Source organism: Mobula birostris, chromosome 5, assembly GCF_030028105.1.
Source record: "Mobula birostris isolate sMobBir1 chromosome 5, sMobBir1.hap1, whole genome shotgun sequence".
NCBI classification, from domain to species: domain Eukaryota; kingdom Metazoa; phylum Chordata; class Chondrichthyes; order Myliobatiformes; family Myliobatidae; genus Mobula; species Mobula birostris.
The window spans coordinates 155,243,123-155,261,338 of NC_092374.1; the positions used below are offsets into that span (position 1 = coordinate 155,243,123).

General features: G+C 44.9%; 1 protein-coding gene across 2 annotated transcripts in view; it reads left to right on the top strand.

Moving 5' to 3' along the window:
• obi1 (ORC ubiquitin ligase 1) overlaps positions 1–12,244 on the top strand; it is a 48,921-nt gene extending 36,677 nt beyond the window's left edge. For both annotated transcript variants that reach the window (XM_072257296.1, XM_072257297.1), the window contains exon 6: positions 9,698–12,244. In XM_072257296.1, coding sequence (XP_072113397.1) covers positions 9,698–11,189 — 1,492 coding nt within the window. In that variant the 3' untranslated portion in view covers positions 11,190–12,244. The remainder of the gene's footprint in view (positions 1–9,697) is intronic.
• Positions 12,245–18,216: the final 5,972 nt, after the last annotated feature.

Genomic DNA, 18,216 nt, shown 5'->3' on the forward strand with positions numbered 1-18,216 from the left:
ACCATGGGACAGGAGGTCCGGGAAGAAAGACGGGGGGGGGGGGGGGACCCAGAGGATGGGCAAGAGGTATATTCAGAGGGACAGAGGGAGAAAAAGGAGAGTGAGAGAAAGAATGTGTGCATAAAAATAAGTAACAGATGGGGTACGAGGGGGAGGTGGGGCCTAGTGGAAGTTAGAGAAGTCGATGTTCATGCCATCAGGTTGGAGGCTACCCAGACGGAATATAAGGTGTTGTTCCTCCAGCCTGAGTGTAGCTTCATCTTTACAGTAGAGGAGGCCGTGGATAGACATGTCAGAATGGGAATGGGATGTGGAATTAAAATGTGTGGCCACTGGGAGATCCTGCTTTCTCTGGCGGACAGAGCGTAGGTGTTCAGCAAAGCAGTCTCCCAGTCTGCGTCGGGTCTCGCCAATATATAAAAGGCCACATCGGGAGCACCGGACGCAGTATATCACCCCAGTCGACTCACAGGTGAAGTGTCGCCTCACCTGGAAGGACTGTTTGGGGCCCTGAATGGTGGTAAGGGAGGAAGTGTAAGGGCAAGTGTAGCACTTGTTCCGCTTACATGGATAATTGCCAGGAGGTAGATCGGTGGGGAGGGATGGGGGGGACGAATGGACAAGGGAGTTGTGTAGGGAGCGATCCCTGCGGAATGCAGAGAGAAGGGGGGAGGGAAAGATGTGCTTAGTGGTGGGATCCCGTTGGAGGTGGCGGAAGTTACGGAGAATAATATGTTGGACCCGGAGGCTGGTGGGGTGGTAGGTGAGGACCAGGGGAACCCTATTCCTAGTGGGGTGGTGGGAGGATGGAGTGAGAGCAGATGTACGTGAAATGGGGGAGATGCGTTTAAGAGCAGAGTTGATAGTGGAGGAAGGGAAGCCCCTTTCTTTAAAAAAGGAAGACATCTCCCTCGTCCTAGAATGAAAAGCCTCATCCTGAGAGCAGATGCGGCGGAGACGGAGGAATTGCGAGAAGGGGATGGTGTTTTTGCAAGAGACAGGGTGAGAAGAGGAATAGTCCAGAAAGCTGTGAGAGTCAGTAGGCTTATAGTAGACATCAGTGGATAAGCTGTCTCCAGAGACAGAGACAGAAAGATCTAGAAAGGGGAGGGAGGTGTCGGAAATGGACCAGGTAAACTTGAGGGCAGGGTGAAAGTTGGAGGCAAAGTTAATAAAGTCAACGAGTTCTGCATGCGTGCAGGAAGCAGCACCAATGCAGTCATCGATGTAGCGAAGGAAAAGTGGGGGACAGATACCAGAATAGGCACGGGACATAGATTGTTCCACAAACCCAACAAAAAGGCAGGCATAGCTGGGACCCATACGGGTGCCCATAGCTACATCTTTAGCTTCACAGCGATTGCGCAACCACCAACTGCGACTCCAGCCTTGAACTCCAGGCCGGGTCTTTATGTGCTGCTGTTGTGACTCCCGTCTCCCCTTCCCCCACCACCACTCCGCAGCCCCATCTTCCTCAGATCCCACCGTCAACTCCTGGGCCCTCAGAGGCTCCATCTTCCTCTCACCCCAACCCTCCTGTCTCCATTGACACCCCCAGCCACCCCCCTCCCCCCTCTGATCCGAGCTCTCATCCGTGCCGTGTCTTTACCATCCCCTCCGACCTCAACTGCCTGAGGCAGAACGCTCTGTTCTCAATAAGGGCCTCACCTTTGTCCCCCTTCGCCCACACCTCAGCGAGTTCCGTGTTCGCCACGATGCGGAACTTTTCTTCCGCCGTCTCCGTCTCCGAGCCTACTTCTTCGGCAAGGACTCTTCCACCCCCACCGATGACCCATAGAAACATAGAAAATAGGTGCAGGAGCAGGCCATTCGGCCCTCCGAGCCTGCATCGCCATTTATTATGATCATGGCTGATCATCCAACTCAGAACCCTGCCCCAGCCTTCTCTCCATACCCCCGATCCCCGTAGCCACAAGGGCCATATCTAACTCCCTCTTAAATATGGCCAATGTACTGGCCTCAACTGCCTCCTGTGGCAGAGAATTCCACAGATTCACCACTCTCTGAGTGAAGAAGTTTTTCCTAATCTTGGTCCTAAAAGGCTTCCCCTTTATCCTCAAACTGTGACCCCTTGTTCTGGACTTCCCCAACATCAGGAACAATCTTCCTGCATCTAGCCTGTCCAATCCCTTTAGGATTTTATACGTTTCAATCAGATCCCCCCTCAATCTTCTAAATTCCAATGAGTACAAGCCCAGTTCATCCAGTCTTTTTTCATATGAAAGTTCTGCCATCCCAGGAATCAATCTGGTGAACCTTCTTTGTACTCCCTCTATGGCAAGGATGTCTTTCCTCAGATTAGGGGACCAAAACTGCACACAATACTCCAGGTGTGGTCTCACCAAGGCCTTGTACAACTGTAGTAGTACCTCCCTGCTCCTGTACTCGAATCCTCTCGCTATAAATGCCAGCATACCATTCGCCTTTTTCACCGCCTGCTGTACCTGCATGCCCACTTTCAATGACTGTTGTATAATGACACCCAGGTTTTGTTGCACCTCCCCTTTTCCTAATCGGCCACCATTCAGATAATCTGTTTTCCTATTTTTGCCACCAAAGTGGATAACTTCACATTTATCCACATTAAATTGCATCTGCCATGAATTTGCCCACTCACCCAACCTATCCAAGTCACTCTGCATCCTCTTAGCATCCTCCTCACAGCTAACACTGACCCCTTCTCCCGTCTTCAACCCTCCTCTTCTTCATGGACACCCCGCTCTGGTCTTCTGCCTGCTCTGGATCTCTTTATTGCTAACTGCCGACGGGACATCAACCGTCTCGACTTCACCGCACCTTGTCCCCATTCCAACCTCACTCCTTCGGAACGCTCTGCGCTCCACTCCCTCCGCACTAATCGTAACCTTATTATTAAACCCGCCGATAAGGGGGGTGCTGTTGTAGTCTGGCGTACTGACCTCTACCTTGCCGAGGCACAGCGACAAATCGCGGATACCTCCTCTTATTTACCCCTCGATCGTGACCCCACTAAGGAGCACCAGGCCATTGTCTCCCACACCATCACCGACTTTATCCGCTCAGGGGATCTCCCATCCACTGCTACCAACCTTATAGTTCCCACACCCCGCACTTCCCGTTTCTACCTCCTACCCAAGATCCACAAACCTGCCTGTCCTGGCCGAGCTATTGTCTCAGTTTGCTCCTGCCCCACCGAACTCATTTCTGCATACCTCGACACTGTTTTATCACCTCTTGTTCAATCCCTTCCAACCTATGTTCGTGACACTTCTCACGCTCTTAAACTTTTCGATGATTTTAAGTTCCCTGGCCCCCACCACTTTATTTTCACCATGGATGTCCAGTCCTTATATACTTCCATCCCCCATCAGGAAGGTCTGAAAGCTCTACGCTTCTTTTTGGATTCCAGACCTAGTCAGTTCCCCTCTACCACCACTCTGCTCCGTCAAGCGGAATTAGTCCTTACTCTTAATAATTTCTCCTTTGGCTCCTCCCACTTCCTCCAAACTAAAGGTGTAGCTATGGGCACCCGTATGGGTCCTAGCTATGCCTGCCTTTTTGTTGGGTTTGTGGAACAATATATGTTCCGTGCCTATTCTGGTATCTGTCCCCCACTTTTCCTTCACTACATCGACGACTGCATTGGTGCTGCTTCCTGAACGCATGCAGAACTCGTTGACTTTATTAACTTTGCCTCCAACTTTCACCCTGCCCTCAAGTTTACCTGGTCCATTTCCGACACCTCCCTCCCCTTTCTAGATCTTTCTGTCTCTGTCTCTGGAGACAGCTTATCCACTGATGTCTACTATAAGCCTACTGACTCTCACAGCTATCTGGACTATTCCTCTTCTCACCCTGTCTCTTACAAAAACGCCATCCCCTTCTCGCAATTCCTCCGTCTCTGCCGCATCTGCTCTCGGGATGAGGCTTTTCATTCTAGGACGAGGGAGATGTCTTCCTTTTTTAAAGAAAGGGGCTTCCCTTCCTCCACTATCAACTCTGCTCTTAAACGCATCTCCCCCATTTCACATATATCTGCTCTCACTCCATCCTCCCACCACCCCACTAGGAATAGGTTTCCCCTGGTCCTCACCTACCACCCCACCAGCCTCCGGGTCCAACATATTATTCTCCGTAACTTCCGCCACCTCCAACAGGATCCCACCACTAAGCACATCTTTCCCTCCCTCCTTCTCTCTGCATTCCGCAGGGATCGCTCCCTACACAACTCCCTTGTCCATTCGTCCCCCCCATCCCTCCCCACCGATCTCCCTCCTGGCACTTATCCATGTAAGCGGAACAAGTGCTACACATGCCCTTACACCTCCTCCCTTACCACCATTCAGGGCCCCAAACAGTCCTTCCAGGTGAGGCAACACTTCACCTGTGAGTCGACTGGGGTTATATACTGCATCCGGTGCTCCCGATGTGGCCTTTTATATATTGGCGAGACCCGACGCAGACTGGGAGACCGCTTTGCTGAACATCTACGCTCTGTCCACCAGAGAAAGCAGGATCTCCCAGTGGCCACATATTTTAATTCCACATCCCATTCCCATTCTGACATGTCTATCCACGGCCTCCTCTACTGTAAAGATGAAGCCACACTCAGGTTGGAGGAACAACACCTTATATTCCGTCTGGGTAGCCTCCAACCTGATGGCATGAACATCGACTTCTCTAACTTCCGCTAGGCCCCACCTCCCCCTTGTACCCCATCTGTTACTTATTTTTATGCACACATTCTTTCTCTCACTCTGCTTTTTCTCCCTCTGTCCCTCTGAATATACCTCTTGCCCATCCTCTGGGTTTCCCTCCCCCTGTCTTTCTTCCCGGACCTCCTGTCCCATGGTCCGCTCGTATCCCCTTTTGCCTATCACCTGTCCAGCTCTTGGCTCTATCCCTCCCCCTCCTGTCGTCTCCTATCATTTTGGATCTCCCCCTCCCCCTCCAACTTTCAAATCCCTTACTCACTCTTCCTTCAGTTAGTCCTGACGAAGGGTCTCAGCCTGAAACGTCGACTGCACCTCTTCCTAGAGATGCTGCCTGGCCTGCTGCGTTCACCAGCAACTTTGATGTGTGTTGCTTGAATTTCCAGCATCTGCAGAATTCCTGTTGTAAGAGTAGTTAACCTCTTGCTTTTGATGTATGTATGGAATGTCTTTGAATTCTCCTTAATCCTACTTGCCAAGGACTTTTTATGGCCTCTCCTGGCTTTCCTAATTCCCTCTAGTTATTTTATGGCTTCGTTTTACTCCTCATGTTTTTTTGATCTTAACTTCTGAAGTTTTGCATACTTTACCTTTTTCTCCTTGACTAAATTCATCACCTCTGTGGACATCCAAGGTTCTCTTATCTTTCCATCCCTGTCCTTCCTTTTAATAGGAACATACCTTTCCTGTACTCTGTGCAGTTGATCTTTCAACACACTCCAGATCTCTGATGTGGATTTGCCAGAAAAAAAAGTTCCCAATTAGCTGCTCTTGGTTCCTGTCTAATGCCTTCATAATCTATTTAGCCAGAGGTTGCTGAGTCTGGAATTCATTGTAACAGATGGCTTTGGAGGCTGTATTTGGGTAAATATAAAGCAGGGGTTGATAGGTTCTTGATTCATAAGGATGTCAAAGATTATGGGAAGAAGGCAGGAGAATGAGATTGAGAGGGAAAATAAATCAGCCATGATCAAATAATGGGGGAGATTTGTTGGGCTGAATGGCCTAGTTCTGCCTCTAGGTTTCATGATCTTGTGGTCTAAGTTTGCTGATGACACGAGTTGCGGATGTTGTGGATAGTCTGGAGAGTTGTCAGAGGTTACAGTGGAACGTCGACAGGATGCAGAACTGGGCTGAGAAGTAGCAGGTGGAATTCAACCCAAATAACTGAAGTGGTTCATTTTGTTTGGTGAAATTTAAGGACAGAATATAATATGGCCAGCACGAGAGGGCACAGGTTTAAGGTGCTTGGAAGTAGGTACAGAGGAGATGTAAGGGGTAAGTTTTTTTATGCAGAGAGCAGTGACTGTGTGGAATGGGGTGGCGGTGGTGGAGGTGGAAACAATAGGGTCTTTTAAGAGACTCCTGGATGGATACATGGAGCTTAGAAAAATAGTGGGCTATGGGTAGCCCAAGGTAATTTCTAAAGTAAGTACATGTTCAGCACAGCATTGTGGTCCGAAGGGCCTGTATTGTGCTGTAGGTTTTCTATGTTTCTATTATTAGCACTGTGGACGATCAGTGAGATCTTGAGGTCCATGTCCATAGGACGCTCAAAGCTGCTGCGCAGGTTGACAGTGTTGTTAAGAAGGCATATGGTGTGTTAGCCTTCATCAACCATGGGATTAAGTTTAAGAGTCGCAAGGTAATGTGACAGCTACATAAGACCTTAGTTAGACCCCACTTGGAGTAGTGTGTTCAGTTCAGGTCACCTCATTACGGGAAGGATGTGGATACAATAGAGAGAGTACAGAGGAGAATTACAAGGATGTTGCCTGAATTGGAGAGGGTGTCTTATGAGAATAGGTTGAGTGAACTTGGCCTTTTCTCCTTGGAGCGATGGAGGATGAGAGGTGACCTGATAGAGGTGATGAGAGGCATTGATCATATAGATAGTTGGAGTTTTTTCCCAGGCCTGAAAGGGCTAACACGAGGGGGCATAGTTTTAAGCTGTTTGGACGTAGATACATGGGGGATGTCAGAGGTAAGTTTTTCACACAAAGAGTGGTGGGTGCATGGTAAGCACTGCCAGTGATGGTAGTAGAGGTGGATATTATAGGGTCTTTTAAGAAACTCATAGGCACCTGGAATTTAGAAAAACTAAAGGGCTATGCAGTAGGGAAATTCTAGGCAGTTTCTAGAGTAGGTTACCTGGTCAGCACAACATTGTGGGCCGAAAGGCCTGTAATGTGCTGTAGATTTCTGTTCTATGTTCTTACTGGATGGCGGCTGACTATCCTGGGTTTTACCTCGTATTGATGAAGGAGTACTCGCTGTTAAATGAATTGGGCTGTACCTTCTAGAGTTTGCAGTTGTGGAGTTAAACAAGGAGATCCAGAGCTTGCTTTTTGAGTTGCTCTGTGTCACCCCAGCTTTGTTGTAATTGTACCTCATTTGTAAATTTGTCCCTGAAACCCATGTAATGTTGTTGCTTCATTTACGACCAGTTGTAATGGATTTCGGTTGAGCAATTCCTCAGCTTTTCCCTCAACTTTTTTTTTCTTACATGGCTTTACTTATCCCTATATTTTAATTAACTTTTCATTGTATTTTTCCAGTTTTGACCTTATGATGATGCCTAACTTGATCTCTCCACTGATGGTGTGCCTTTGGCTACTGGCTCCAAGCTGTGGAATTTCCTCCCTAAACTTCTGCCTCTCCACACATTTGCAACCAAACTCTTTGAGTTCTTGATCCTTTTACTTAATATTGTCGTGTAGACTTTTAGATTGACCTTCTCTGAAGCTGTACCTCACATTCGTACTTAATGTGGATTACTCAAAATTAATCCAGTAGTTTGTACATCCAAAATTGTAGCCCTTAAATATTTGCTACTTTGATTTGTAGCTTTAGTTTGAGAAGTGTGTAGAATAAAGCAGAAAGACAATTTATCATTTTGTAAGTTTGCCTTCATTCTTGAATGCTGCTCAGTCATTGCTCCAGGAATGCCCAGACACTTTTTTGGCAAGGTAGTGATTTTATTTTTTGATCAAATGCAGGAGAAGCTATCCAACATGAATCAAGACATGTAGATTTTCCCAAAGGTTATGAATTTAGATCCATCTTGCATGTGTGTGTGAGTGAGATGAAAATCATTTCATACTGTTTGAGACAAGGGATTTGTTCTTAATGCAGAATACTGATGTATGTACATCTCAGAGTACTTGTTCAAATGCAATAGCCATGTTAGTTTTTTAAAATTATCTCTCAGCAATCTTTCATTGTCAATCAAGCTGTTTGAAGCTCAGCTTTCATTGAAAGGATCCACTAATGCATCAAATGAACTCTTTTTGTGCATGTTCACTGTCTGTCACTTAGGAAAACAGGCTTTTTATCAGTTGACTGTGTAACAATGTCAATCATTTTAAAAAGCTCTTAGTGAGGTTAGAGTCAGAAATTATGAGTGGGGTATTAACATAGTGTGTAAATCATGTTTTATAGCAATAATCGTTTGCACAATTAATGACCTGGGAGGGCACTAAATAAAATGCAGATAGTTAAATTAAAAACAGAAATATAGATGTAGCATGAGATATAAAATAGTTCTGTTCAGTGAAAATGCGGGTGTGCAATTTTACAATGAAGTTAACCGCCTCACCCAGTTCTCCTAAGTTTGCTTGGGTTTCAGATTGAAATACATATGCCTAAAATTTCCCAGTGGTATTAAGTAGATCACAATCCGAGCACCCCTTGGTCAGCTTCACATGTAGTAGTGACTATTCCACTGCCAGTGTGGCTCATCAGTCAAACAATAGTCTGATTAGGCAGGCAATGTAAATCATAGGGCAGTCCATTTGCTTACCACCATTGAAATACTTTGTGATCTTATTCAGTCTGTATTCTTCGGAGTTTGGGAGAAATAGGGGGAGGGCAGTCTTACTGAAACATAAGATCCGAGGGAGAAATGCCTATATTTCCACAAGTGGAAGAATTCTGAGCGAGGGATATACTTGCATAATTCTGGGGTAAGCACTTATAACCAACATGCAAGAATCACATAGAGGCTTGTCAATTTCTGGGCTCCAGGTCACTGGCGGGCCTTTAAATGGAAGGTATTTATGGAATTCTTCCCCAGGTTGCGGCAGGGTTCCATTCCTGTGAAATGTACGCAAGTCGGTAATGCAGCCGCGGACCAAGTTCTCAGGCAGCAGAAGATACCTGCTGCCCTGCAGCAGCCAGCAAGTTTATGCTGCCAGTCTCCCAAGCACTCGCTCGTGTACAGGCTGTCCATCACCTGGGGAGGACCTGCAGATGGTTTTGTGGAAGATCAAGGAATTGAGGGCTATAGAGAACTGACTCGGAAGCAGAATGAGACGGGGGAAGGTCAGCAGGGGCCGAGTGGCCTCCTATTTTACTTGAGTGCCTGAGTCGGCAAACATTTGGAGTTCAGCCCCCAAACTCAAGCAGACAGGCCCTCTCCTGATTACAAACACCTGCCATGTTCGAGAGCACAGTGGAATGGACTTGCCGGCTGCTGCAGGTTTGCTGGTATCCCCTGCCACGTGGGGCTGAGGCCTTTCCACATCCCCTCTCTGCCATTGCCCACCCTCCCGCATCATCAGCACCACTCCCAGGCTGGGTTGAGAGAGCTGAATAGACTCACTGTCTCCCAGAGTCAGTGAGGTCAATTGATGGCCACTCTTCCCTCGCCTGCTCCCGCTACCGTCTCCGCCGCTTCTGTGACCCTCACTCTGTTTCTGTAGATTTCTAACTTACAACTGCACAGGCTCCACCCAGGGAGGACCTTTACATAATTGTCATCTGCATGCTGCAATGAGATCTTGGAGATTGTTGCAGCTGTTGCTTTGGAAAGCAGAGGGCATGAGTTCAAAAGTTTTTCATTAGCAACCAGCTTTTGCATAAACCATTTGCATGCAGTTTATTCTATGCTTTTGCATCTGGCCAGAGATGAAAGGTAAGAATTAGATTTTTTTAAAAAAAAGTGTCTGTCCTCATTTTCACAAACAGTTTCTATCTGCTTGCAGATTTGGAAGATTCACAGTGGCTGCCCTTCAGTCCAAAGTGGAACAATGTGAACGTGAGATAAGCCGACTAAAGAGGGCTTTGGAAAGGAGTGACAAGTACATCGAGGATATGGAGTTCCAGATGGAGCGGCTGAAGAGAAAGTGTGAGCAAAGTGAAAACAAAGGTGGGAGAGTTTGTTCAGAGTCACCATCTGGTTCTGGTCAGCATGGAGAAAATGGAAGTGGCGGCGATCTGTGGGACTGTCACAATGACCCGCAGGAAAAGAGGATTATGGCCTTGAGGAGAAGCCTCAGTGAAATAGAGCAGTCATCTGTCAGCCAATTAGATAGTGCGAAATCACCCTTTGCCCTCTCCTCCCACCAAAGTACAAGTCAAACTGCGTGTGAGTCTATCCCGAATAAACAAGCCCCTGCTGACAATAGAGCTTTAGCTACAGCCACTGTTGAGAATGTGTTACGTTGCCTGAAGTCTGATGTGAAGGATGAGGAACGCACCTTGTCCGCGAATGAGAGCGCGATCCAGTTTGAACTGCCAAGCCCCTGCACGCCGTCCATGTCACTAGGCGGACTGCACCTCGACAGCACAGACGACGAAGCTAGTCCCCTGATGAAAAAGAGAGATGGAGACAAGAAGTTGGGCTACTTGAGAAGACTTTGTTTTGATGATGCTTGCTGGAGAAATGCATGTTTTGAGGAGCAGATTTTGTCAAAGCCGAATGTCAATGGTCATGCGCAGAATGCCAGTGTTGCCGCTGAAAGCATGATGCTTTGGGATTGTCAGTCTGGTCCTAATAGAAATGCTCATAAAGATAACTTAGGAAAAAGCTTTCAGACTTCTCTGTATGATGACACCAAATTGAAAGCTAAAATGCCTGATCTAATATGTAGTCCAGTTCTTGATGGTCCCTCCCTTGCTGAGAATAACGGTCAGCGTTCCAGAACTTCCAGTGAGACGTCAATGGATGCAGCCTATCGAGAAAAGATATCTGAACTGGATTTCATGTTGGATGAAACTGAGAATACTCAAAATCCCCAGTGCTCTGTGTTGTCCCAAGATCTCTCTGACTTGGATGTATCTTTGTCATCAGATCTAGTGCAGTGTACGGAACTTTTGAATGAAGCTGAGAAAAGATTGGAGCAGAAAATGAGGCAAAATCCCATCTCTGACATTGGAGATCAGATAAAGAGCAGGGCGAAAAACGCAGTTTCATTGCTCACAGTATCTTCGGTTACCTCAAGCCAAAAGGAAGAAACTTCAGAAGAAAAACGGTCTTTCCCTTGCAGTTTTAGTTCACCATTCCTTTCAGTGCCTTCAGAATTATCTGTCCTCCAGCACAAGAAACCATCTTTGTGGAACAACTATTTAATGTCTGAAAGTGAGCAAATGCTGGAACCAGTCAACAGGTGCCTTACCATCAAGAGGAAGCCACCGAGTTATGGCGAGGACTTGTCCAGTCCATCTAAATCCTCAAAAAAAGACTTTCTATGTTGAAACTCTTAGCGCGTTCCAATCTTCTTTTTCTCTCTCCCCCCCCCCCCCGTGGAATCTTGAGTCCATCTTATCTTCGTAGTTTGTCTGTTCTCCCCCATCCCCAACTGTCTTATTATCATGTAACATATTATCCGGGACAGCACAATGACACACTCCTGATGGGTGCACCTTTCCTGCTCATGGAATCCAACAGCCGACAACAAAGCTCTCATTAGATGGGAAGAAAGCTAAGTTCTAAGGAGTCCATTAACAGAATATCAGCTATATGTATCAAATGCAATTGCAATGCTGTTTCTTTGTTTTTTGCAGTTAAATCATTCAGGCTGGAAAACTACTACAACCACTTCAAATTGGCAAATGAAAGTAAGCTAGGCAACTATTTTTGAATGCAATACCCAGCTCAGTGTGCTTTAAGCTAATGTGTTGAAAGTCTGGTGCTTAATCCACAGATATACCAATATGCTTCTGAAATTCTGTTTGTATGAGTATTAGTGCTAAAAGGGGAGTAGTCCATTGTTGTATATAGTTCACTGGTCTTCCTTTCCCCTTATATTGCAGTTTTGAACATAATTTGCAGTCCATTCACCATTAATTATAGTGAGCAATTTATCCTTCAAACAGTCGTATTGGAAAAGGATACTTGTCGAAGTGATGTATTCCTTTTAAGACTGGTTGTTATATTTGTCAGACAACTGAGCATAAAGAATTATTGGTGAAAGTTAAGGACCTCTGCAAAAGCATTCTTGGTTTAGGAAGCAGCGTGAATGATACACAAATGGGCAAATTCTGAACGAGAGATTCTGGAATCTGCGAATTTTTTTTCAAGTTGATTCTTGGGTACAGAAGTGGACAAAATGTGGTCTTCAGTAAAATCCTGTTTCCCACCAAATGGAATCAGAATGAATATGTTGCACTGTCTGGGGTTTTCTTGCATTAATCATTTAATGTTCTATAGAAATATTAAAAAAATCTGTTTGTCTTTGCTTAAATATTGAATCAATGAAAATGTATTCGTATACAGAATATTCTACAGATGCTGGGAATCCAGAGTAACACACACAAAATGCTGGAGAAATTCTGCAGGTCAGGCAGCACCTGAGGGAAGGAATAAAGAGTCGATGTTTCAGGCCAAGTCCCTTCAGCGGGACTGGAAAGGAAGGAGGAAGAAGACAGAATGAGTTGGGGAAGGGGAAGGATTACAAGGTGACAGGTGAAACCAAGTGAGGGGGAAGATGGGGGAGGGTTATGAAGTAGGAAGCTGGGAGGTTAGAGGTGGAAAAGGTAAAGGCTGAAGATGGAGGAACCTGGACCATGGGAGAAAGGGAAGGAAGAGGGGCACCAGAGGGAGGTAATAGGCAGGTGAGAAGCGGAAAAAGGGTTCAGAGTGGAGCCTGAATAGGGAATACAAAAAGAGAGGGGATGGAGAAATTGAAGTTCATGCTATAAGGTTGGTGGCTACATAGGTGGAATATGAGCTGTTATTCCTCCAACATGGGTGGCAGTTGAGGAGACCATGTATCAACATGTCGGATTGAGAATGGGCAGTGGAACTAAAATGTTTGACCACCAGGAAATTATGTATGCTGTGGATGGAGCAAAGGTGGTCGACAGAGGTTCCCCAATAGATGTCGGGTCTCAACAACGTAGAAGTGGTTGCACCCGATAGAGTAGATCACCCCAGCAGACTTGCAGCTGAAGTGTTGCCTCACCTGGAAGGACTATTTGGACCCTGTATGGTGGTGAAGGGGCAGGTGTAGCTCTTCAAATTTCAATCTAAGTTTGTTATCAAACTAATTTATCAGCATGTATGTCACCATTTGCAACCCTGAGACTCATTTTCTTGTGGGCATACTCAACAAATCGATAGAATAGTAACTATAGCAGAGTCAAGGAAAGACTGCCCAACTAGATTGTTCAACCAGACTGCAGAAGACAACAAACTGTACAAATGCAAACAGTAGAAATAATAATATAAATAAATGAGCAATAAATACCGAGGACATGAGATGAAAAGTCCTTGGGATGCGAGTCCATAGGTTGCGGGAACACTTGAATGATGGGCAAATTAAGTTTATTCCCTTTTGTTCAAGAGCCTGATGGTTGAGGGGTAGTGACTGGTCCTGAACCTGGTGGTGTGAGTCGTGAGCCTCTTGCATCTTCTTCCTGACTGCAGCAGTGAGAACAGAGCATGCCACTGGATGGTGGGATTCGTGATAACGGATGCTGTTTTCCTGCGCCAGCATTTCATGTAGATGTGCTCAATCATTAGGAGGGCTTTACCCATGATGGGGTTTTGAAGGATTTTCTGTTCAAAGGCATTCCTCTTTCCATACTAGGCTGTGATGCTGCTAGTTAATATACTCTCCACAAACTCCAAAGGAAGTAGAGGCGCTGCTGTGCTCTCTTTATAATTGCACTTGCGTGCTGGGCCCAGGACAGGTCCTTGGAACTAGTAACACCCAGGAATTTAAAGTTGCTGGCCCTCTCCACCTCTGATCCTCTGAGAACTGGCTAACGGACCTCTTATTTTCTTCACCTAAAGTCCATAATCAGTCCTTGGTCTTGCTGACATTGATTGAGAGGTTGTTGTTATGACACCACTCAGCCAGATTTTCCATCTCCCTCCTAAATGCTGATTCCTTATCAACTGTGCTTAGCCACACATTCATAAGTATAAAGCAAGTAGATCAGGGGCTAAGCGCATAGTCTTCTGGTGCACCTGTGCTGAAGGAGATTAAGTTTCACCTGCAGGGATAAGTGCCAGGAGGAAAATCAATGAGGAGAGATGAATGAACATGGGAATCATGGAGGGAATGATTCCTGGAGGATGTGGAGGATGGGAGAATGTAAAGATATGATTTGCAGTAGGATCCCACTGAAGATGGTAGATGTTGTGGAGAATGATGTGCTGGATGCAGAGGCTTATGGGGGTGGTAGATAAAAACAAGAAGAACTTTACCCCTATTAAGGCGCTAGGAAGATGGAATAAGTGCAGATATCTGGGAAATGGAGGCGATGTGGTTGAGGGCCAGCATCAATGATCACGGACAACTGAGGACAAAATTCAGTTTCAATTCAATATATTCACGCAGAAAAGATCTCTTCAAAAAATCTTAACTTTTATTGGTTAAGTTGGATTTTCTCCAACTTCTTATCATTTCTTTTCAAACATATTCCATGAATATGGCTGCCCTCTGTCTACTGATCTTGCAATCCTGTTTTACCATGTCCAAGAGTACTTCGTAATGCTAGCAATTAGTTACAGGCCTGTACAGTAGATATTACTGGTGTCCACAATATTCTGTCATTCAGATGACAGGATTTCTGGTGTGATCACAAGAATTCATCATAAGTAAGATAATTAGTAACAGAAATACATATTGAGGTGGAAATATTGGAAGGAACAGAATCAATCTTTAATCATTTTAATCCATTTGAATTTATAGAGTTGTGCAACACCAAAATGGTCCTTAAGCCTATTGATTTTTCACTGCTCACAATCTATTTTATGCTAGAGTCAGCCACCAACACCGGAGGCAATTTACAGTGACTAGTTAACCTACCAACCTGCACATCTTTGGATGTAGGAGAAAGCCAGAGTACTTGGAGAAAAACCAAGCAATCGAAGTACATTTTATCGAAGTATGTATACTTTATACAACCTTGAAACCTGTCTCCTTACAGGCAGCCATGAAACAAAAAACCTCAATAGAATCCATTAAAAACAAAAGGCCATCAAACATCTAATGTGCAGATAGAGAGAAAGAAACAAAATTATGTAAAGAATAAAGCTAGCAAACAGAATTCAGAACTGAAGTTCTCAATGCCAGGCATCACTGCAGCTGGTTCAGAAGGCCTCGGTCCAGCACACAGTTCAGCAAACCCTGTGGAGGGGCAAGCCAAACCGGCCAATCTCTCACCTCTGACTGGCTATTTCAATCTAGTCTGGCGCTTTAGATTGCCCATTGGCTTTGGGTCTGCCACCTCGATAAGGCCAGTTCCTGACCTTTCCAAGATCTTTCCTCACCTCAGCTCTGACACAGGAAGAACATGCACATAATCCACACAGAATACTCTCTCCATTCTCCACTTCCTCCTCCCTCCAACATGACCTTTACTCATTTGTATTGTTGAGCCTTGGCTTTCCCAGTAGCCCACACTGTGGAATATTACACAGAATTTAGAACATTTACAACACGTTAAATGAAGGGGCTTAACTGCTCTTTAACAGGTAAATTGTTTCAGAGACACTGGCTTTGTTCCAACCATTACGTTTATTGCATTCAGAAGAATTTTAGACGAATCAGTGATTGTTTCTCTTTCTACAGATGCTGCCTGAATTGCAGTACAGATGATGGTGGTTAAGATTAGCAGGCAACACTTAGAATCGCAATTCAGGCTAGTTAGATATGGAACGGTAAAGATATATTCTTCAATATGGGGAAATATTTTAACTTGTTAAAAAACCCAAGCATTTTGCTTACTGCCTCAGTTTGGCGGAATCGCTCCTATCCTGTGTGAACAATGGTATAAAATCCACCATTAATTTTTTGTACTGACCTCTGCTACAACAGAATGAGAAAGTCAAAATATTAAGCAGGAACAAGGCAAAGGGGGCTAGAGGGAAGGTGTGTGAAATGGGATGTGGATTGGCAAGGCCTTTGATACTACAAGAAACCAGGATGAAGTATGTGTATCCCACATTCAGGAGAAGATTTGTAAAAGCAGAACTCATCAGCAGTGGCCCTTTAAAGGTCTCTGATTAATCAGTACACAATCCATATTAAAATTTAAATGGATTATATATATATATAATGTAGGAATATTGCCACATTTTTTTAATGGAGGTGTGTGGTTTTCTGATTACAGTACTTCCTGCCTGTTTTGAAAATGTTCTGCTTTTGAGCATTTGAACTTGGAACAAAAGTAATGCAGACATTCGATAGCCAAGATGTAAGCAATGAAACACAAAGCATCACATACAGAGCCTTGTAAGTATTCACCCCTCCCCAACCCTTTTGTTCACATAAATGAGTATTACAAATGGGATTTTGACCAATTCAACTGAGAATTTTTATTTGTGAATCACATGCTTCTTTGTTTCACAGTGGAGCTGAAAAAGCAGGAAAAATATGAAAAAACTAAAAGATCACAAACTGAAATGTCAGCACTTCAAAAGTATTCATCCCCCTTTGCTCAGTACTTAGTTGAACCACCTCTCACTGCCATTACAGCCAGTGGTCTTTTAGGGTACGTCTCTATTAGCTTTGCATAATGTGATGGAGCAAGATTTATCCATTCCTCCCTGCAAAATTGCTTAAGTTGTGCCAGGTTAGTTGGGAAGCGGCAGTGAGCAGCAATCTTGAGGTCTTGCCAAAGATGTTCAATCGGGATAAGGTCAGGGCTCTGACTGGGCCACTTGAGGATGTCAAATTTTCTTCATTTGAAGCCACTCCATGGTGGTTCTGACAGCGTGCTTTGGGTTATTGTCCTGCTGAAAGACCAACTTCCTCCCCAGTTTAAGTTTTCTGGCAGAGGGTAGCAGGTTTTTATCCAGGATCTCCCTGTATTTAGCAGCATTCATCTTCCCATCAAACCTGACCAGATTTCCAGACCCTGCTTCTGAAAAGCTTCTCCATAACATGGTGCTACTATCAACATACTTTTCAGTAGGGTTGATGTTACCTGGATGATACACAGTATTAGATTTATATCACACATACTCTTTAGTGTTGAGACCAAAATGTTCCACTTTAGCCTCATCTGACCACAAGACCCCCTTTCACATCTTTACAGTATCTTCTAAGTGATGCTTTGCAAAGTCTTTATGGGTAAGAATAGGCTTTTTTTTAGTGGTGCATGTAGCGTAAAGCTCGTAGCTCTGTGCTGAAGTAAAGGGAATAGAACAGAGTAGCAAGGAGCATGCCTGTGGGTTTTTTTCTGAGAACTTAGGCTTCCTTTGGTTCAGAGAGTAGTTGGTTGCATCCAAATCACCTTGAAAGATTCAACACATGATCTGCTGGGACTGCAAGGGATTTCATTGTATAACATCACATGTAACTACAACTAGAAAACCTTTGTGGTGACTTCTAGGTTGCTGGGAAGTTTGCACGAATGAGTCACGTTATTAGCTATGGCTACCTGTCAGCACACCAGATATACTGGGGCCAGTTGAGATTAAAGAGTGCCTCCTTTACAGCAGAGTCTATACTACAAGTGGGCTTGCAGTTCTGGAAGATTGTGGATACCGCCAGCGCCTAGCCTGGACGAGAGCTGCACACACCCACAAAGTGTAAAAAAAAAGTCCTACTTCATGGTGACTATTTATGTATCTCCACGCATATGTGCATTGCCCTTCCACACAGCTGGAGAGAAAGATGAGGAAATGAGGAGGTGGAGGATCAGTGTGTTCAAATGATCAAAGTCAAGTTTATTGTCATGTGCATGTATGTACAACAGCATCACAGATATAGCATATAAGCAGCATTCACAAAAGCATACATTAAACATTTCACAAAGAAAATTACAATTTAAATAAAGTCCCTGTTAGTACAAGCTAGTCAAAAGTGGTATGTCCGTGTAGTGGTTTCTTTTATGTTATTTGGCAAATCTATGAACTCTGATAATACACAGTGTGAGGGATAGAACAATCTCCTTGTAGTATTTGTGACATGCCTGAGGCAAGTTATTAAGCCTTAGGTAATGAAGCTGTTCATGCCAGTATGCAGTAGGGCCAGCATAATATTCAGGCTCGGGCAATGAAAAGAAACAACATAAGTAGCACACAAGCACCAAGGTGTGAGGCAACCTGACTACTTGTACTTGGGATTTATCAGCTTCCCCTTCACTGGATCTCTGATCAATAGCTGTCCTGTGCCTATGCATGACCAGAGAGACAGATGGGATGCCAATCAAACAAATTGCTATATTTGGGATAAGGCTGACTTTACTGGGTGCTGTTGGAACAGCTCATCCAGGGAGGTGGAAAGAATTCCATTGAATTCTGTACTTGTACCTCAGAGATGAT